The 18,748-nt window shown below is 43.2% G+C and overlaps 1 protein-coding gene and 1 pseudogene across 2 annotated transcripts in view; one reads left to right on the forward strand and one right to left on the reverse strand.

The window, feature by feature from the left end:
• Window positions 1–7,762, reverse strand: part of LOC146676746 (uncharacterized) — a 67,437-nt pseudogene extending 59,675 nt beyond the window's left edge. The window contains exons 1-8 of the transcript XR_014907832.1: window positions 7,379–7,762; window positions 6,053–6,686; window positions 5,893–5,964; window positions 5,743–5,799; window positions 4,310–4,378; window positions 4,129–4,206; window positions 3,866–3,934; window positions 1,657–3,765 (exon numbers count right to left, since the gene is read on the reverse strand). The product of XR_014907832.1 is annotated as an uncharacterized LOC146676746 (transcript). The remainder of the gene's footprint in view (window positions 1–1,656; window positions 3,766–3,865; window positions 3,935–4,128; window positions 4,207–4,309; window positions 4,379–5,742; window positions 5,800–5,892; window positions 5,965–6,052; window positions 6,687–7,378) is intronic.
• Window positions 7,763–8,186: 424 nt separating this feature from the next.
• On the forward strand, window positions 8,187–18,730 carry rab33ba (RAB33B, member RAS oncogene family a). The gene is made up of 2 exons (XM_085414886.1): window positions 8,187–8,650; window positions 14,832–18,730. The coding sequence occupies exons 1-2, from the start codon at window positions 8,423–8,425 to the stop codon at window positions 15,324–15,326; spliced, it is 723 nt and encodes a 240-aa protein (XP_085271012.1). The 5' UTR covers window positions 8,187–8,422; the 3' UTR covers window positions 15,327–18,730.
• The last annotated feature ends 18 nt before the right edge of the window (window positions 18,731–18,748 follow it).

The following is an 18,748-nucleotide window of genomic DNA, read 5'->3' on the forward strand; positions in this document are numbered from 1 at the left end:
TAAGAGACAGCAGGCTTTGGTGAACAGTCATGGAAATTTTCAGGTCTCTGTGGAAATCCAACAAAAAGTTATGACGAGAGAAAAAAGTGGTTCATTTCCAGGGTTTGAAATTTGAAGAAATCTGAGCGACGGACGAATTTCCTACCCTCAAACAAGTCCAACTCATTTCAGAACGGTAATACGTGAGAAAGAAATTCTTGAATTGTGAGCGTCACGAGTGTCTGAAGATATACCGGGACAAGCCTCATGTCTTAACTTTGCTTCGTTAAGGAGATATGACGATTCGAATATGCCTCTCATTACAGAAATGCAGCGGTGATTTTGAACAAACTCTCCATTGACTTTATATGGAGAGTTTTCCGACATTGTGTTGGTCTGAGGAGATTTGCGAAAGTTCTATGAATACCACAACAATGATAGTGACATTTTCGGAAACCCAGCAAAAATACCTATGTTTTGATGTATAATTTGTGGAAGTTGAGTGAAGATTGAGCAAGTAGCAAGAAGTTGTTCGGACATGAAGAGAAGACTGCAAAACCTTCAGTGGCACACTGGAAGCCAAGTGCATAGCAACCATAACAACGCATGTATTTTGTGAAAAATCACAATTTTGCAACTGAAAACTTTAAGAGGCATAAAGGTAAAACGGTAAAAGATTTGAAAAAGCTGAATCATACCTGAATAGCCCAATAATTTGAGAACATTTTAAAGTTTGAATGGTTGTTCTACGTGAAAATATGAGGAAGTAGTTAAGTTTCAGAAACAAGCAAATTTTAGCAAAATTGCAGAAGTTTCCCATTCATTTCAATGGGACAAATTAAGCTTAATATTTTAAAAAGTATAATAGTGAAAAATACCAAAAGACATAGCAGGAATTAGCAGAAATAGCAGAATATTTTAAAATTTGAACGGTGAAAATCGGCTGAAAATTGTGGAAGTAGTTAAGTGCCAAAAAGTGTACGGAAGTCCCAAGAGGAACTCAATAGTGTGGATGCTTAAAGCATCCACACAATAAAGAATAAAGAAAAACAGGAACTCAATAGTGTGGATGCTTAAGCATCCACACAATAATAATAATAATAATAATAAAGAATAAAGAGAAACAGGAACTCAATAGTGTGGATGCTTAAAGCATCCACACAATAAAGAGAAACAGGAACTCAATAGTGTGGATGCTTAAAGCATCCACACAATAATAAAGAATAAAGAGAAACAGGAACTCAATAGTGTGGATGCTTAAAGCATCCACACAATAATAATAATAATAATAAAGAATAAAGAGAAACAGGAACTCAATAGTGTGGATGCTTAAAGCATCCACACAATAATAAAGAATAAAGAGAAACAGGAACTCAATAGTGTGGATGCTTAAAGCATCCACACAATAATAAAGAATAAAGAGAAACAGGAACTCAATAGTGTGGATGCTTAAAGCATCCACACAATAATAAAGAATAAAGAGAAACAGGAACTCAATAGTGTGGATGCTTAAAGCATCCACACAATAATAATAAATCCGAGCAATAGTAATAAGTGTGCCTTCGCATAGGCACACTTAATAAATCCGAGCAATAGTAATAAGTGTGCCTTCGCATAGGCACACTTAATAATAGTAAGTACACGGAATTGTTTGACAATACCACTATGTTAACTTACCCATGACTGTTGTAGGTTGCTGGGTGTCTTCTGATGCTAACTCCTGCTTTAAAAGTGCACCAGAGAAAGGGTGGGTGACAGGTGGTGCTGGTGTGGGGGATGCCACACCTAGCGGTGCCAGGCTGGAGGAGGGTCCTGCTGCTGGAACCTGAAGTTGGGCAGCCACAGATTTTGGAACAGAGGATGGGGGCTGAAGGGCAGCCGGTTCATCTTTTCTCAGGGTTTTGTGTTTGTCCCAGTTCAGAGGGACTGGACGGCAGCCTGGCTCTCTGTGTTCAAGCCCAAATCGCTCTCCAGTGTCTCTGTCAGAGAGGTGAAGTGCAGGGTACTTCTCCTGATCAGTCACTCTTCTGGAGGCTGCATTCAACTCCACCACTAGAGCTGGATCAAAAACAGAAGGGAGAATGACACCTGGATGCTTAAGGTCCACCAGTCTTTGGTAGTTCCATCGTGCCACCCCTGTCATGCCCTGGACTTGGAATAGTTCATTGGATACATGAGTCCCGGTAATCCACTGGGCCTGGTGGAAATGATAACCCTCCTGCTGTGAAGTGCCTCGGACAGGAATCCAGATGGGGACCTTGGCACCTTCACCAGGGACATGGTTAAGCTGAAGAGTCCCACCGTACCTAAACATTACACCCTCTGAGAGTTCAGGGTCACTGAGGCAGCCACGCAGAATGTGGACTCTCTGAATGCACCACGTCTTCAGCATGGATGGCTTGAAGAGTGGGACATTGTTGGGGTCTGTGGCCAGGTGAAAATGATTCAGGATCTTTTCCGCTCTGTTCAGCAGCTCAGTGGGTTGTGGTATTTGGATCCTGCAGTGCTCCCATATGTGTTGCTTTGTGGGATTAGCAGGATGGATGCCACAAAACTTATAAGCATCCTGGAGCCTCTTCAGGTCCGCCTGATCAACCACTGAGAATGCAGCAGAGAGAAGCTGGCAGAAAGTGCTGAACAGAGGATGATGCTCAGAGGTACACTCCACTCGCCTCAGGCAGTGGAACGGGTCCACTGGTACCAGTGGTAGCCGGCCTTTTCCACTCCTGCATCACTGTACCTTTTGGCCATTCCCTGGTACATGGTTCAGTCTGAGACCTTTCTGTCTCAGACTGAACCATGACCCACGAAACACTCAGCCAGTTTTCATTCATTATGTAATAACTGGACATGACCCCAGATGCCAGCGTGACTTTTCGTGCCACCTTCCTGGTGTGGTCAGACCTGAAGATGTGGCCTGGAGGAGTTTGGATATGACTGGATGTTGACGTCGGAATTCGTCGAGCAGGCAGTCAGTCAGGTAATGGCTGGACACAGAAACACCACACCAGGCATGTGGGTCTTCATAAGACCTGAACTCCTGTGGCTTATTTTCCTTCCTCAGGAACTTCCCAATGGTCCTCTGTCCATGGGCTCCTGCCTCAGAATCCCAGACCGATTCTGTGGCATGGAGGTACGCCAGGTGAGCTCGCTCGTACTTGAGGTGCATGAGTTCATTTAATTGTTTTGCAATATCTGCTGGAGATTTCCCAGTCCTCCTGAGCTTATCCATAACAGACTTGCAGATGGCCTTTTTATATGTAAGAAAAGCAGGGAGAAGGTTGGTAAACCTTTTGGGCAGTTTCTCCAGCCATCGTGGATTGTCAGCAAACCAGTTCCTGCAACAAGCCCTGCAGCAGAGTCGTGAGGACAGGATGTAATACTGACCACTGGTGCCAACAATTACTCGTGGCCTGCCCACACCAGCAGAGACCACTTGTGAACCAAAGCAATCATGGAGACATGGCAAGATATAATTGTTTCTTAACCTGACCATGATAGCACTAACACTCTCAGGTTGGAGAAGAAGGCTGAAGAAGGGGTGGAGCTGGAAGAAATTTGGCGATGGTAGGTCAGCCACTGTATCTATGAGCTCAGGCTGTGGAGGGAGACGCCAGAGTGAAGTCGCGTTCCCTGCGTGACGCACTGGTCGAGACCCAGGCCACAGTCCAAGGTCCTGAAGCTCAGTCTTCATCCACAGCTGCTGGTGAGTAGAACAATTCCAGCTGCTGAGGTCATACTCATAACCAGCCACTGGAACTGGAACAGCTGGCTGAGCTGAAGGATCTGGGATTGAAACGTAAATATTTGACAAAACAGTGCTACTCTTATATTGTTACTGTTGGAATACACAGAAAAAAATAAAAGACATGCAGTATACGCTCACCATCTTCACTGCTGTCTTCAAAAGTCAGCACTTTGCACACAGATGTGGAAGCAGCATCTGTACTCGGTCCTGAAACAAATGAATGCAGTCATTCTGTAATTCATTTGTGCAAATTATGAGCAAGATGACAAAATGTAACCTGAGCGTGAATAATATGCTATCATTAATGATCTATGCTTTAAGCAGACGTTTAACTGAACATCAACTGTAAATGAAAATAGAGAGGGACCAGGATTTGACTCAGACCTTTCTGTTTCACTGACCTGTGGTCTCCTTAAGTAGAAATGCCAGCTCCTGTGGGAGGGGCGCAGGTGACTTCCTCTTCACACTTGAGGCTGCACCTACAGGTATAGTAATCGAAAAGAGTAATGGAAACATTTTTTTACTCTAGACACAATAAACAGAACATTTAATTATATGAAAAACATTATAGTTGTTTTGTACCATCGGCTGATGATGCCTGAGGTTCTGCAGTTGTACTGGACGGTGGTATGGACAGTGCAGCAGATGGAACTACAACAAGAAAACGTGTCAGCAGCTTCATAATTTACACTGTATGTGAGTGTTGCTGTTAGTAGGAACTCACACATCCATACTCTTACTTCTCCTGTTTCTCATTGCAGAACAAATGTAATTTATTTATATGCAACAGAGATGCCAAACCAAATCATTTTAACCTCTTCTCATCGAAGCAGGAGGAGCGGTATAAGTCAGTGAACAACATGCATTCAGGTGTTAGTAACTACTGCTACTTGTTTTTAACACATTCATAGAGAACAAGAACACATACTTACCCTTTGTGGTTGAGTCCTCAGGACAGTTAGCATAATGCCAGCTGTTAAGAAATATATTCTAAAACACTTCTTCAGTAAAGACTCAGAGAAGAGAAACACACAGAACTTCTTGCTAGCAAGGGCAGCCTCCAGACTGAGAGACTCGCGCTGAGAAACTGCCCCGGTCTTTATTTATACTTCAGTGAGCGTTTGTTCCTTACATTGGAATGTGGAGAGGTGTGTGTGTGTGTGTGTGTGTGTGTGTGTGTGTGTGTGTGTGTGTGTGTGTGTGTGTGTGTGTGTGTGTGTGTGTGTGGTCAGAGTGTGGCCCCATAAACAACTTCCCTAAACCTGCTGGTCTCGAAGTCCAGCAGTTCATCAAACCAAAAAGCACTTAGACTAAAACTGACATAGCTACGTTAATCCTACCGTAAAACAATAAGACAAGGTACGACCTCTCCTATGCTCCTAGGATGTGGGGGTGAACACCCTAGAATGTTACAGACCTCCTAGGATGAGACATTCTTTCAATATGCCACCAACTATATACTTCTACACACAAATAATTACATGCAGCATTCTACCATATGCAAACTTATATCATTAAAAGATTATACTGACTACTAAGTACAATTTTCCTATTAACACCAGCATACAACTATACTATTAGCGGAACATCGCCAGAACGTGGCCAGAACACACAAAACAAGAACAAGACAATATATAAAAGTTCAGGCTCAGCTTTGGAGAGCAATTATGGGCGACCATGGCTCAGGGGGTTGGGAAGCGTATCTGTAACCGGAAGGTCGCCGGTTTGATTCCCGGGCTCTCTGTCCTGGTCGTTGTGTCCTTGGGCAAGACACTTTACCCTACCGCCTACTGGTGTTGGCCAGAGGGGCCGATGGCGTGATATGGCAGCCTTGCTTCTGTCAGTCTGCCCCAGGGCAGCTGTGGCTACAACTGTAGCTGCCTCCACCAGTGTTGAGAGTGAGTGAATAGTGGCATTGTAAAGTGCTTTGGGTGCCTTGAAAAGCGCTATATAAATCCAATCCATTATTATGTAAAACAATTGTACTCCAGTTCTGAAACCTTTCATTTGAAAACCTGTGTTTGCTCCTGAAGCTCCTCTGGGTGTGGACCCTGCTGCTGCTGGCACAGTGACTAGTTATACAGAGACAGAGGACAGGGACATATGAGACAGAAACAGACTTAGCAATTATCGCTTCTGACATTTAGTAATAACGCAGTACTTACAGCTCTGCATGTGTAGTTTTACAGGTGACATGCTCAGCATTGCGTCCTCCAGGTCTTTATCCTCATCCATCCCTATGATGCGGGCAACAATTAGATAAATATATAATGAACTTATATTTCACATCAACACTGTTATTAAAATATTATTAAAACAACTTACCCAGGGGTTTAGTTGGAGCATTTGTGGAAGCAGGCGCAGACTGCTGCAGCTTATGCATCCGTGTTCCTTGACTGCAGCTCTTCCTCATGATAAGGTCTGCATAGCCGTCACCTCTGCCGTCCCAAATCTCCTTCCAGGTGCTCTTGGCTCATGAGCCAAAGCCAACCAGCTGATCATCCTCAGAGGCTTCTGCAGCAACACTCACTCTGCTGGCCTCATAGTCCAGAAGAGCTTTTATCTCTGCAAAGCTGAGGGTATACTGTACAAATGAATGCAAGCTCTCCTTGCCATGCCCTTCTTCCAAAGAGGTCCCTGCATCCACTTCTTTCCTGAGATCTTTGATCAGGTACATGGTGTACCCGACATCATTCTCCAGAAGCCACCGGAAAGATTTCCCTTTATATTTTCCAAACTGCAGGATGTACTCTCCCTGCACTTCCTTCATGTTGGAGGCATCGCCTCCTCTCTGATAGATGACAGTCAGAGCATCGTCTTCCCTCACAGGTGCAGACTTGTCCTGAAGCTTGGGGTCATTTTTAATCCGTCGAGCTTCTTTTGACGAGGTATCCAAGTGGCCTCTTGCGGAACGCCACAGAGATTTTCCCTGGATATGGCGCAACAAACCTTTGTGCATCTTGACATGCAGTGAAAAAATAAACAATTATATTAAACAAAATTGATTCCAAACAGAAACAAAGACATTCCAGGTTATAATCTTGCTGCTTGGTTTAGACAGCAGGATGCAGGAGAACAATAACGAGACACAATTTGAAAGAACATTGACAACATTTGCGATAAAATTGTTTTTTCCTCCAGGTATAACAAACTGTTCTGTCTGTAAATAAAAACCTTTCATGGTTGAATGATTATCTGCAAAATTTGTGATAACTGCTTAGCAGTCATGGCACATAAGAATTGCTGGTAGATTATCAACATATCTATTTAAGCTATCGTGTTTATTCATACACGAGTGGGCATTGCTCATGTTAGAGAGATATCAAAATAGATTTTCGCATTGATAAGATTACTGCCCATTACAAGATGAAAGCAATACATTTTTTAAGCAGGTTCAGTCATTTAGCATGTCATCTCATAACAAGACACTTATCGGTTATTTAATTGTACCACATTATAGTAATGTCAGTGTCACAGCAGTCAGAAACCTACAAAGTTTATTTAACAGTAAAACACGTCAATGAAACACGCAATTTATTTAACTGAGCGATGGATGCTTCGTAAATGCAATCGCAACACGCCTATTACCTGTAATATACAGCTGTAAATGTATTCTGTTTGTTTATTCTTATTTCAAACGACGTTTCTTACCTTTGATCAATGAATGAGGAGCGTTGGGATGTGTTGCGAGAGGTGAGTTACTTGTTTTCTCTCCCGAAACGTAAAAGAGGAGATTTTTTCAAAGTGCCGCCGCATCTCAAACTCGCAACAGCGCCGGAAGACCGTAGTGGCCAAAAATATATCACACCCGTAGTGCTTTAGCGCTACCATAGAGAATGAATGGGAAACAGTTTAGGGCCGTTTAGCTAAACAAACCCAAGCATCGCGCGGGGGCATTTAGATTAATGTCCACAATGCCCCGAACCGCGCTTTCAGTCTGCCAAAAGCACATCCAATGTGCATTCGAGCTCGAATGGTCATTAAATAAAAAGATCAGCCACACTGATCATTTTATTAAAAAATGAAAGAATTTAGACAGTTTTTAACTCTCAGTGATGCCGCAGTGTGTGTTTGACTTTGGGACCTGAAGCGGAGTCTGAACTCGGAAATTAAACCTAGTCCTTTTTCATGCTTTTTTTTTTTAAAACGAATACACGTAACAGTCAACTGTCTTCAGCTGCAGCAGAGTGGCGCAGCGGAAGCGTGCTGGGCCCATAACCCAGAGGTCGATGGATCGAAACCATCCTCTGCTATCTGTTTTTGTCCCTTCAAGATTTCTGACGTAATTCAGTGATCCCAATCTTTATGCATTTCCCACACAGCTCATGGATGACCGGTTAAATTCAGTGTCCTTTTTTAGTGATTAGAGGTTTCTTATATGAAGTTCATTTTTACATTATTTCTCACTGGACATGAACCTCACGTAAAATACAATCTCGCGAGACGCCACGTTGTTTGGACTACGTTGAACGTGTCTTCCTAGGTAGGCTGCGGATAGGAGTGTTTACAGGGATGCGCTCGTTTAGAGACAAAGATCAGTGTATACATTGACATTTTCTAAAGATGGCTCACGCAGCAGCTGCTCTTCTCGTCCTGTAACCGCCTGAGTTCAGACCGAGCAGTAGCTGCAGTGGAGCCTGATAACTGACAGCTAGTGGACACTGAGCCCAGAGTCGTCCAGCTCTTCGTTGTGATATGGCGGAGAGCGGGTCGTCAGCTGAATTCTCCAGCTCCCTGACGAGCTCCAGTCTTCCACCGCCGAGGACCCGCATCTTCAAAATCATCGTCATCGGGGACTCCGGGGTCGGGAAGACCTGTCTCACTTACCGCTTTTGTGCCGGCAAGTTCCCCGAGAAGACCGAGGCCACGATCGGGGTGGACTTCAGGGAGAGACTGGTCGAGATTGACGGCGAAAATATCAAGGTGTGTACTGCAGAGGAGCTTCATTGTTACACATCCAGTTCCTCAGGGTGTCTTGGCTGGACTTCAAGGTTCAACGACAACACAAAACGGTTTATGCTATATGGTGATTGACAGCTAGTGGCAGGTCTTATCAGTGGGCCTCTGATCAGGTCCACTGCAGCAGCTATGTAAAAAATGCCTTCTGTAGTACTTGGGACATGTTTTACTTCGACCTCACTGGATACCAACCCTGATGTGCAGGTCATTAGGATCATTTGGATGGTCACTTTGAAACAGCACTATTTAATCCTTGTTACAAGTTCTCATCTGTAGGCAAGTGATTACAGACTGTATATAAACGATGGACGTAGTCATCGTGACATCAGCCATGGGCACTTAATCGATATTAAATGAAAACCAACATTCAGAAGATCTAATTGAAGTACTCTTGCCCATCTTTTCTTTCTAAATTCTGTCTCCTTTAAATCATGTAGTGTTTTCCAGTTGAAGTCGGAATTTTCAACTCGTCCACGAACTGGCCAAAAGTCCTGTGATGTCATTTGTTGTGAACACCACAACAATGGAGGACGTTGAGCAATGATATACCTATTGCTTAGTCTATGGCTATTTGTCACATGTGGGGGCCACGTTGTTATTTATAAAGCCTCGTTGCCAGGTTTAAAAAATATATGTTACTATAAGGTAGACTTGTAGTCAAGACCGCCTAAACCAGGACCAATACCAAGACTTACCGAGAGGACAGACGCACGCTCCACTTGACTGTCGCGTCTCTCACCCTCTCTGTTTTTCACATAATGATATTATCCTATATCCTCGCATGTGATTGGCCACAATATGGAGGGTAGGGCTGGGCCATATTATACCGTTCACGGTAATACCGGTATAATGTTAGGCAACGATAGGAAAATGAAATATCGCGATAGAATGGGAGTAAAACGCGCATGCGCAGTGCCTTTGTTTTCATACGCACATGGCCGATTGTTGAGTGAAACTGATGAACCAGAATTGGTTTGTAAAAATGGTGTAACTTCCGTGATGTGGAACTGGTTTGGTGTTTGTCCGTCAGATACACAACAAAGCACATTTTTTTGCAGAACATGAAAGCGGCCGTTGTTATTGTCGTATTTGTCGGACTAAGATGCTCTTAAATCTGGGAGTAATCTGGGTCCTAAACTCCGTATCTTTCAGGTCAAACAACACTGCAGCATCACTTAGAGTTAAAAACTGTCTAAATTCTTTCATCTTTAATAAAACGATCAGCATTGCTGCTTTACGAGGTGTAACTATAAAGTTTAACTTCCAGGCATCCATGAAAACAAAAGTTATTACATTTAACGGAGTTAGAAGTTAGCAGGAAGCTAGCGGAAGTTAGCTCGCTAGTTTCGCTAGTTACCTAAGCATGATAATGCATGTTCTGACTGAGAGATTTCTGAAAAAAATCAAACGTACAGCTCTGCTATCACTTGCAACATAAATGAAGACAGGAAACTAAACAGCAGTGACGTTTGTAGGGTTACTGAAGTTGGGCTAGCTAGTATATAATGATGTGCTACGTGATCGCTAGCGACACAGCTATGTTAGCATAACATAAACAGTGAAGCTGGAGGACGAACACTAACACTTTTCCACTTATAAAAGTTAACGTGAAGGTTCTTCATGGTTAGAGACAAATGCAATCGCATGGCAGGATGCTGTAAACGGACCAAACTTCAGTCAGGAGAACAACTGAGATAATCCATCCACAATACGAGGTTAGTCATTAATATACTGCAACAACATGGGAATAGAGCAGCTGCCAGAGAATTCAACATTAAGGAATCAATGGTACAGAAGTGGAGGAAGCAAGAAGAATGAGTTTAATAAAGTTTGATTTATCTGACTGCTTTGTTTCACTTAATGTGCCTTATAATCCCGTGCACCTTATGGTCCGAAAAATGCGTACTGCACACTGCAGTTTAATGTTGCAAAGCACCTCTTTTTAACTTCAGTGGATATTATACATGGTTATGCTCAGGACATGTCAGCCCATTTCTAGTGGAAATGCCTTTTGGTTAAACTTTCAGCAAGCAATTTGCATTTGTACTGTTACATTTTTATAAAGCTTTAATGTACATAAAAACCAGCTTCTTGTTTAAGTGAAAATAAATGGAAGGTTGTCTTTTTGCGCTAGTAATGTTGTGGAGTTGTATTTTGTCTCGCATCAATTATATCGTCGGTTATATCGTTATCGCAAATTTTCAAATATATATCGTGATAAATATTTTTGGCCATATCGCCCTGCTCTAATGGAGGGATTGGAGCACTATGTCGATCTGAGACAGCAAGACTGAGACAAGACCAAGACCACGTAAAAGTTTTCTCAAGACCAAGACCAGTCTCGAGACATCCAACTCTACTACAAGGTCATTAAGATAAGATGGGGCCTGATTATTTAAGACCTTGTATGTGAGGAGCAGGATTTTGAATTCTGGATTTAACAGGAAGCCAAAACAGGAGAAATCTGCTCTCTCTTTCTAGTCCCTGTCAGGACTCTTGCTGCAGCATTTTGGATTAGCTGAAGGCTTTTCAGTGAGTTTTTAGGACTTCCTGATAATAATGAATTACAGTCGTCCAGCCTGCAAGTAATAAATGCACGAGCTAGTTTTTCAGCGTCACTCTGAGACAGGATATTTCTGATTTTAGAGATGTTGGTGCACATATTACACACAATGAAGAAAGCAGTCCTACATATTTGTTTGAAGTTTGTTTGAAGGACATGTCCTGGTCAAAAATGACTCCAAGGTTCCTCACAGCGTTACTGGAGGCCAAGGTAATGCCATCCAGAGTAAGAACCTGCTTAGATACCATATTTCTAAGATTTTTAGGAGCAAGTACAATAACCTCACTTTGATCTGGTTTTAGAAGTGGTGCCACTGACTAGCCAATATTTGGTATGCAGTCTGTTGACGTCACATTTTCAGACCACCTGGCTGGTATGGAACCCCAACCGAGAAGGTACTAAAAAGGTATCTTGTACCAGGTAGTACCAGCTAATGGAAAACCCTAACAACAGAGTCGAGTCGAGCCGACCGGAGTAGGTACTAGTGGAAAATGGCTATAGATAAGCATTACACAGTCACTGACCATGCAGGAAGACAAGCGTATAAAAGAATGTTAATCGAGTTGAGTAAAATGTTCTGTCAATTGTGATTCTAATTTTTTTTACTGCACTCTACTGCCTCAACAGTTTGGTCCACACCATGTTGATTTTGTCTGTACAGTTGTGAGCCTGTAAAGAAGGAAAGGTTGCTGTTGCTAGCTTTGCTAACATTAGCCACTCTTTACAAACGAATCTGTTTTCAGTAATATTTACAAAGTGCCACACATTCCTACAACATTTAAAACATGACTTGATTATCAAAGATTTTAATGGCTCCTAAATCCACTCAAATGTATGTTTGTGTGGCCAATGTTTAAGATAAGATAAGATAAGATAAGATAAGACAAGATAAGACAAGATAAGATAGAACTTTATTAATCCCTCGGGTGGGTTCCTCTGGGAAATTCGACTTCCAAAAAAGCACAGCAACGACCGAAGTTACAGTTACAGAACTGTTATATATATACACACACACACACACACACACACACACACACACACACACACACACACACACACACACACACACACACACACACACACATATATATATATAAATACAGAGACAAATATAAATAAAATATACAAAGGGGATAAATAGAATAAATAGGAATAAAAAATAAAAATACAAGTGAATTGCACATTTCAAGTATTGAGTCTATTGCACTGTTGACTATTTACAAAAAGTATTGCACAAGGTATTGTACAGTGAGGTGAAGAGGCACTACAGCTTAGTTGTTCCCCCCTCCTTTGTCCCCCTGTCTCCCCTCCCTCTCCCCTCCAGGGAGGAGTTAAACAGTCTGATGGCGTGTGGGACAAAGGAGTTTTTAAGTCTGTTAGTTCTTGTCTTGGGGAGAAGCAACCTGTCACTGAACAGACTCTTCTGGTTGTTAATGGCCGTGTGCAGAGGATGCCCAGCATTGTTCATAATGTCCATCAGTTTCTTTAATGTCCTTTTCTCTGCCACTGTCACCAGAGTGTCCAGCTTCATGCCGACCACAGAGCTAGCCTTCCTGATCAGTTTCTCCAGCCTGGATGAGTCCCTCTTTGCTGTGCTGCTCCCCCAGCACACCACAGCATAGAAAAGTACTCCAGCAACCACCGACTGGTAAAACATCCTCAGGAGCTTCCTGCAGATGTTAAAAGACCTCAGCCTCCTGAGGAAGTACAGTCGGCTTTGGGCTTTTTTATACAGGTGCTCTGTGTTGCATGACCAGTCCAGTTTATTGTCCACCCACAGCCCGAGGTACTTGTACTTGTTGACCACCTCCACCTCCTCCCCCTCTATCTGAACCGGCAGTGGACCTTCTCTGGACCTCCCGAAGTCCACAACCAGTTCCTTAGTCTTTGAGGTGTTGAGTTGCAGGTGGTTTGTGTGACTCCATGCGACAAAGTTCCTCACCAGACTTCTGTACTCCTCTTCCTGATCATCCCAGATACACCCCATGATGGCCGTGTCATCTGCAAACTTCTGAATGTGGCATAATTCAGAGTTGTAGCAGAAGTCAGAGGTGTACAGGGTGAAGAGAAGAGGGGACAGCACAGTTCCCTGTGGGGCTCCTGTGCTGCTGACCACTGTGTCAGACGTGATGTCCTTCAGCCTGACGTACTGTGGTCTGTCGGTGAGGTAGTCGGAGATCCAAGCCACCAGGCAGGGGTCCACCTCCATCCTGTTCAGTTTTTCCTGAAGCATACAGGGCCGGATGGTATTAAAGGCACTGGAAAAGTCAAGAAACAGGATCCTGACCGTGCCTTTTCCCCCATCCAGGTGTGAGTGGGCTCTGTGTAGGAGGTACAGGATGGCATCCTCCACTCCGACACCCGCCTTGTATGCAAACTGTAGTGGGTCCTGGGCATGTTGTACCTGTGGTCGGAGGAAGTTGAGGAAGAGCCGCTCTAGAGTCTTCATAAGATGTGACGTCAGTGCCACCGGTCGGAAGTCATTCAGCTCATTGGGCCGGTTCTTTTTGGGGACCGGGACGATGCAGGATGTCTTCCATAGGGCGGGCACTCTCCCCAGTCGCAGACTGAGGTTGAAGACTCGTTGTAGCGGCTCCCCAAGTTCAGCAGCACACGCCTTAAGCATCCTAGGACACACCTTGTCTGGGCCTGCTGCCTTTCTGGGGCGAAGCTTCCTCAGTTGTCTCCTGACCTGATCCACTGTGACACTGGGAGATGTTTGGGAGGAGGGGAGGGGGGGAGATGTCTTGCTGCTGAGAGAGGGATTGGAGGAGGGGGGTGTCATGGTGTCAGGAAGGGGGGGAAGCGAGGGAGGCAGGAGAGTGGGGAGAGGACTCTGTAGTGAAGGTGAGGGTGAGGGTGGGGGGGTTGTGGGCTGGTCAAACCTGTTGAAGAAGTTGTTGAGTTCATTAACCTCGCCTATTCCACTGCGCTCACTTTAGAACAATGTACCACTTAATCTGACCTTTTTTTGGGGGGGGGGTGTCTTTATAAGAGAAAGAACTTTGAACACATATTTAGACCAGGTATTTCAGTTAATGAGCTAGCTGCATCAATGATCTGCACAGATATTTGGATTTCTGTGTTGCATAAGTGTGATCGTAAAGGGCTTCATTTGCTGTGGCTGCACAATTGCAGGCACTGCACTACAGGAGTGCCAGCGACACATACGTCATCATAGGAAGTAATACAATAAGAACAGCTGCTGTGGTATCTCCAGTTGGCAGTTAATTCAGTTAACTGGCATTAACAATGACAGCCACATTTCAAGACTAACTGACTCTTCCCTAATTTCTAATACTGATGCACAGATCATGAGACCTGCAACAATGTAGAAACAGTGTGTCAGTGTTGTGTTTGTAATGGTTTTTGGCTGACAGTAGAACTTAGTGACACAATAATATGGATAAAAACACAGTTCTAGTTTGGACTGTTCTAACTAAAACCACTTGGAGCAGTCAGTAAGATTAGAAAAACGGTATAATAATAATAATCTTATTATAATAATGAATGTAATTTGTGAGTAAATGACATCACTGCTTGTCTTCTGGCAGGATTTCACTTCTGTATTGTCTCGTACAGATCCAGCTGTGGGACACTGCAGGCCAGGAGCGTTTCAGGAAGTCCATGGTGCAGCACTACTACCGCAACGTGCACGCTGTTGTCTTTGTCTATGACATCACCAACGCTGCCAGCTTCCACAGCCTCCCTGCTTGGATCGAAGAGTGCAAGCAGCATGCACTGGGCACAGAGGTACCCAGGATCTTAGTCGGAAACAAGTGTGACCTCCAAGACTCCGTGCAAGTAAACACGGACTTGGCTCAACAGTTCGCAGACGCCCACTCCATGCCGCTGTTTGAGACATCTGCAAAGAATCCCAACAGCCAAGGAGACAGAAACTATGGAAATAGTGACCATGTCGAGGCTATTTTCATGACAGTCGCCCATAAGCTGAAGTCTCAGAAGCCCCTGGTGCTCAGCCAGCCCCCTGAGGCATCAGGGGGAACCATCAACCTAAACAGGGGGCAGGATGATGGGGGGGACGGGACCAGGAGCTGGGGCTGCACCAGCTGCTGAGATAGGCTAACGGAGAGGATAGAAGGAGACGAGCTCGGCCCAAGGTGGCTGATGGCTGATGAGGTTGGAGGCAGACGGGGCAGAGCGAAGAACGGATGTCAAAAAAGAGAAAATTGTTCTTAAAAAATGGCTTCACAATCAGAACAACAGATGAATGTTTCCAGTAGAGGATATATTAGTTCACTGCTTGTGCTTAACTGACTTATAACCATTTGAGGCAGTATGTGACTGTCTAGGATTGGCAGGGTTCACGGAAATGAACTGTGCCAATGAATGATTGGAAAACTGGGGCCAAAAATCTGATATTAAATCAGTAATTATTCGTTTAACTCCTTCAGTAGAGGCAGATATGTAGGGTCAAAATAACAGAGCACTTTACAAAGTAATGCACTACATGCCGTTTAATTAGACTGTATGTTAGAAGAGCGGTGTCACTGTGGTATTATAATGTTTGTAGACTGCATTATCTTAAAGGTGTTGGTCATGTTATCTCTGCCCCCCTCGTGGGTGTAACACTCCACAGGTGGCTGGTTTTAGTTGTCTCATCAAAGGCTCCATGTGAAGTTTGCATCTAAATAGTATTTTCACTCTTTGTTTATGTTGAGTGTGAATATGCAGATGCAGTATTCTGAATATTTCACATGGGATCTGGTCTTCCCAGTCCACGGTCTATGTTTCTATTCTGGGACACCATCAGACTAACTTTTCTCAAGTAACACTACATTTAATTCTTTATTCCTGGGACTTTGAATTTCCAGTGTATCCCCTCTGTTCATACACTTTCTTCTGATTGGTCGCCCTCCAGAAGCTGAGGGTGTTTTTGCTGAACTGCTTGCTTTCTTAGCTTGTTATCACCATTAATGCTAAAGTTAATTATAAGAAGCAGAAACGGGCGCGTGCTAGCAGAGTGTGCAGACCGTTAAAAACAGCGGCTACAACTATGAGTTGAAAACTTCACAGGGTGCCTTTAAATCCTGTTGCTTTTACTCCAGTGATCAAAAAATTGTCCACTTATATTAATATTCTGTGTGTAACTTAGTCATAACGAGTTCACTGAAATACTGAATTGGAATGAAATGCATGGAGGGAACAATATCCACATTATTGACTTTTTATAGAAAAAGTGGAGTTTTTTCCACTCGGTTTTGGGCTGATTCATTGAGTTATGGACAACCTTTCTTTTTCCTCCTACTATATGAACTTTATTATTATGCCGAAGTGAAGTTTGTTTAATATTAAGAGTAGATGGAAAGTAAAGAAGTATGATTACTTCAATGACAGTTTTACAGAGTGGTTTCGTAAAGTTAAAGGCAAATTTTAGCTATTTGTCAATTATTAGGACAACCTCAAACCACAGCAGGGTCTGGGAGCATGTACAACAATCATGTGTCCATTATGACCAATTCATCACATCTTTTCCAGCCAAACAAAAAGATTCAACATCAAGTTCATGCCGTGATGTCTGCTACTGGCATCGCACCTAGTGAACCACTCCCGTCTGTGTCAGCTCACTTTTATTTTTACAGCTGAAGCTGCTTCAGAGAAAACGATATTAATCCACTTCCTGTTCCTCCTAACAGTGGGGGAAACTGCTAAGGTGTTTTCAGTGCATGTACAGTCATTGCTAACCACAGCTACCAGTAGATATACTTGGTACTTAATGTCCTGATAAATGTCCCAGGGAAGCACAAAACCATCCACATAATTACGAGACAACTCAAATTTGTTTTTTGAGCAAAATCTTTGCTAATAAATTGTTTGTAAACGTAGCATTAGCATTAGCGGACAGTTAACAAATGGTATTATCTTTCGCACCTTTACTGAAACATTGTGCCAATAAAAGGTGAGGAAATGATCAAGTCTTTTTCATGCCAGGCCTTAATATAGCTCCTCATAATTGGAGCTAAAATATCCAGGAAATCATGGCTACCATCTAGCTGCTAATCTAGTTTGCTAATTTCCTCTGTTTTTGTTTCACTATGTATGTACAGTCTGTGTGCAGCAGTTGTTATTATTAGGCCTTTAAATGAACCTTTGTATACTGCAATAGAGTACCACAGTCTGAAAAGAGCTAGCACTGTTTCACTCTCTTTTCTCCAGGTTTTTGTTTTTGAATGGATTTGCTTCCTGAAACAAGATCTGTAGTTTTCCTATAACATAAAAACTGGGACTAAATACCCTGCTGATGAACACTGAGATTGTGGCATTGCAGAAGTTGCCAGGAATATAAAATGTAACAGGACCTATAGCTTAATAAATAAATTTAAATACATTTTTGTTAAGATATCGATAAATCTTGAAAAACCTTTGGCTTTTTGAAACATTTTAGATTGATGCTAATGTTCTAAGATGCCCCACAAAAATATGGCGCTATTGCTTTTCCAATTCCTAATCTTGTCTGTAATTCAGGAGCAATGACATATAAGGAATGTGCTCAGTCAGTCAAACGGGAACCTTTACGGGAAATACTGGTTAAATACTGCTTTTTATGTGTAGGGTACAATTCTGCTGGCCAATCAGATGATTAAAACAAATAAGTTAAGTATGTATCAATGTGGTGGCGGTGACGCCAGCCATCATCCACCCACGATGCATTCTTCAGATCCCCTCCCAGGTCATTAAGCCCTCACTCACACCTTTGTCTGTGTGACCATAACAACTCACAGGATGGTGGGGAGGGGGGGACACCTGATGAAGGATTGACACCTTGGCTAGCGTGACCTAGAGATGTGAATCTGCTCTGGAACCACCTCCAAGAGGACAGTTCATCAAAGGGTTAAATACCCGGGACTCAAGTTTTAAATAGTTTTTTCTTTACAAAAAAGGGAAAATTAACTATCAGGCAAATTGTTATTGCAGACATTGCGCTGACCTTGGATTTCCCTACTTCATAGTGCGTCGCTCAGGTGTCTTAACATGTGGAGTAATGTCTACATCCGCTACTTAGATTACACATAAGCTTGTGATATAATACTAAGCATGTCTGGCAGCATTCTACAATAAATGCCATCATTCCGTCCACAAGCAGCGACGGCCCCTTTGCTGGTGTCCATAGAGTCATTTTGTGGCTTTGTGTCAGTTTGTGCATGTCTGACCACAGCTGGTACACTAGAGACACACAGTAAATGAAAACACCACTTTCTCTCAGGACTTGCTGTTCACAGCCCAAGCATCTGTGGAGCCTGTCAGTGATGTGACTGGAATGGGGGGGGTGGGCACTGCGTGGCTTTTAATTGTTGTGGGCTCGGCTGCTTTTTTCTGTTCGCAAAGTGTCCTTTGTTTTCATTCCAAGTCCGCCTTCACACTGGGCTCTACTGTAACTTCCTTTGGTTTACTTTTGTTCTTTAAAGATGCAAGACAGGATTGCTGTATATCTTACTGTAAATGGGCCGAAAGAAATGAATTAAATCCATTAAACTGGT

Source organism: Rhamphochromis longiceps, linkage group LG2 (assembly GCF_057381845.1).
Source record: "Rhamphochromis longiceps isolate RC_006_pf linkage group LG2, R_longiceps_female_GT1.1, whole genome shotgun sequence".
Lineage (NCBI taxonomy): Eukaryota > Metazoa > Chordata > Actinopteri > Cichliformes > Cichlidae > Rhamphochromis > Rhamphochromis longiceps.

Bases quoted from the DNA above. Each gene is read 5' to 3' on its own strand.
- rab33ba (XM_085414886.1), top strand. From the start codon at position 8,423: ATGGCGGAGAGCGGGTCGTCAGCTGAATTCTCCAGCTCCCTGACGAGC. The intron at 8,651-14,831 runs GTGTGTACTGCA...TGTCTCGTACAG, and splicing joins TTGACGGCGAAAATATCAAG to ATCCAGCTGTGGGACACTGC.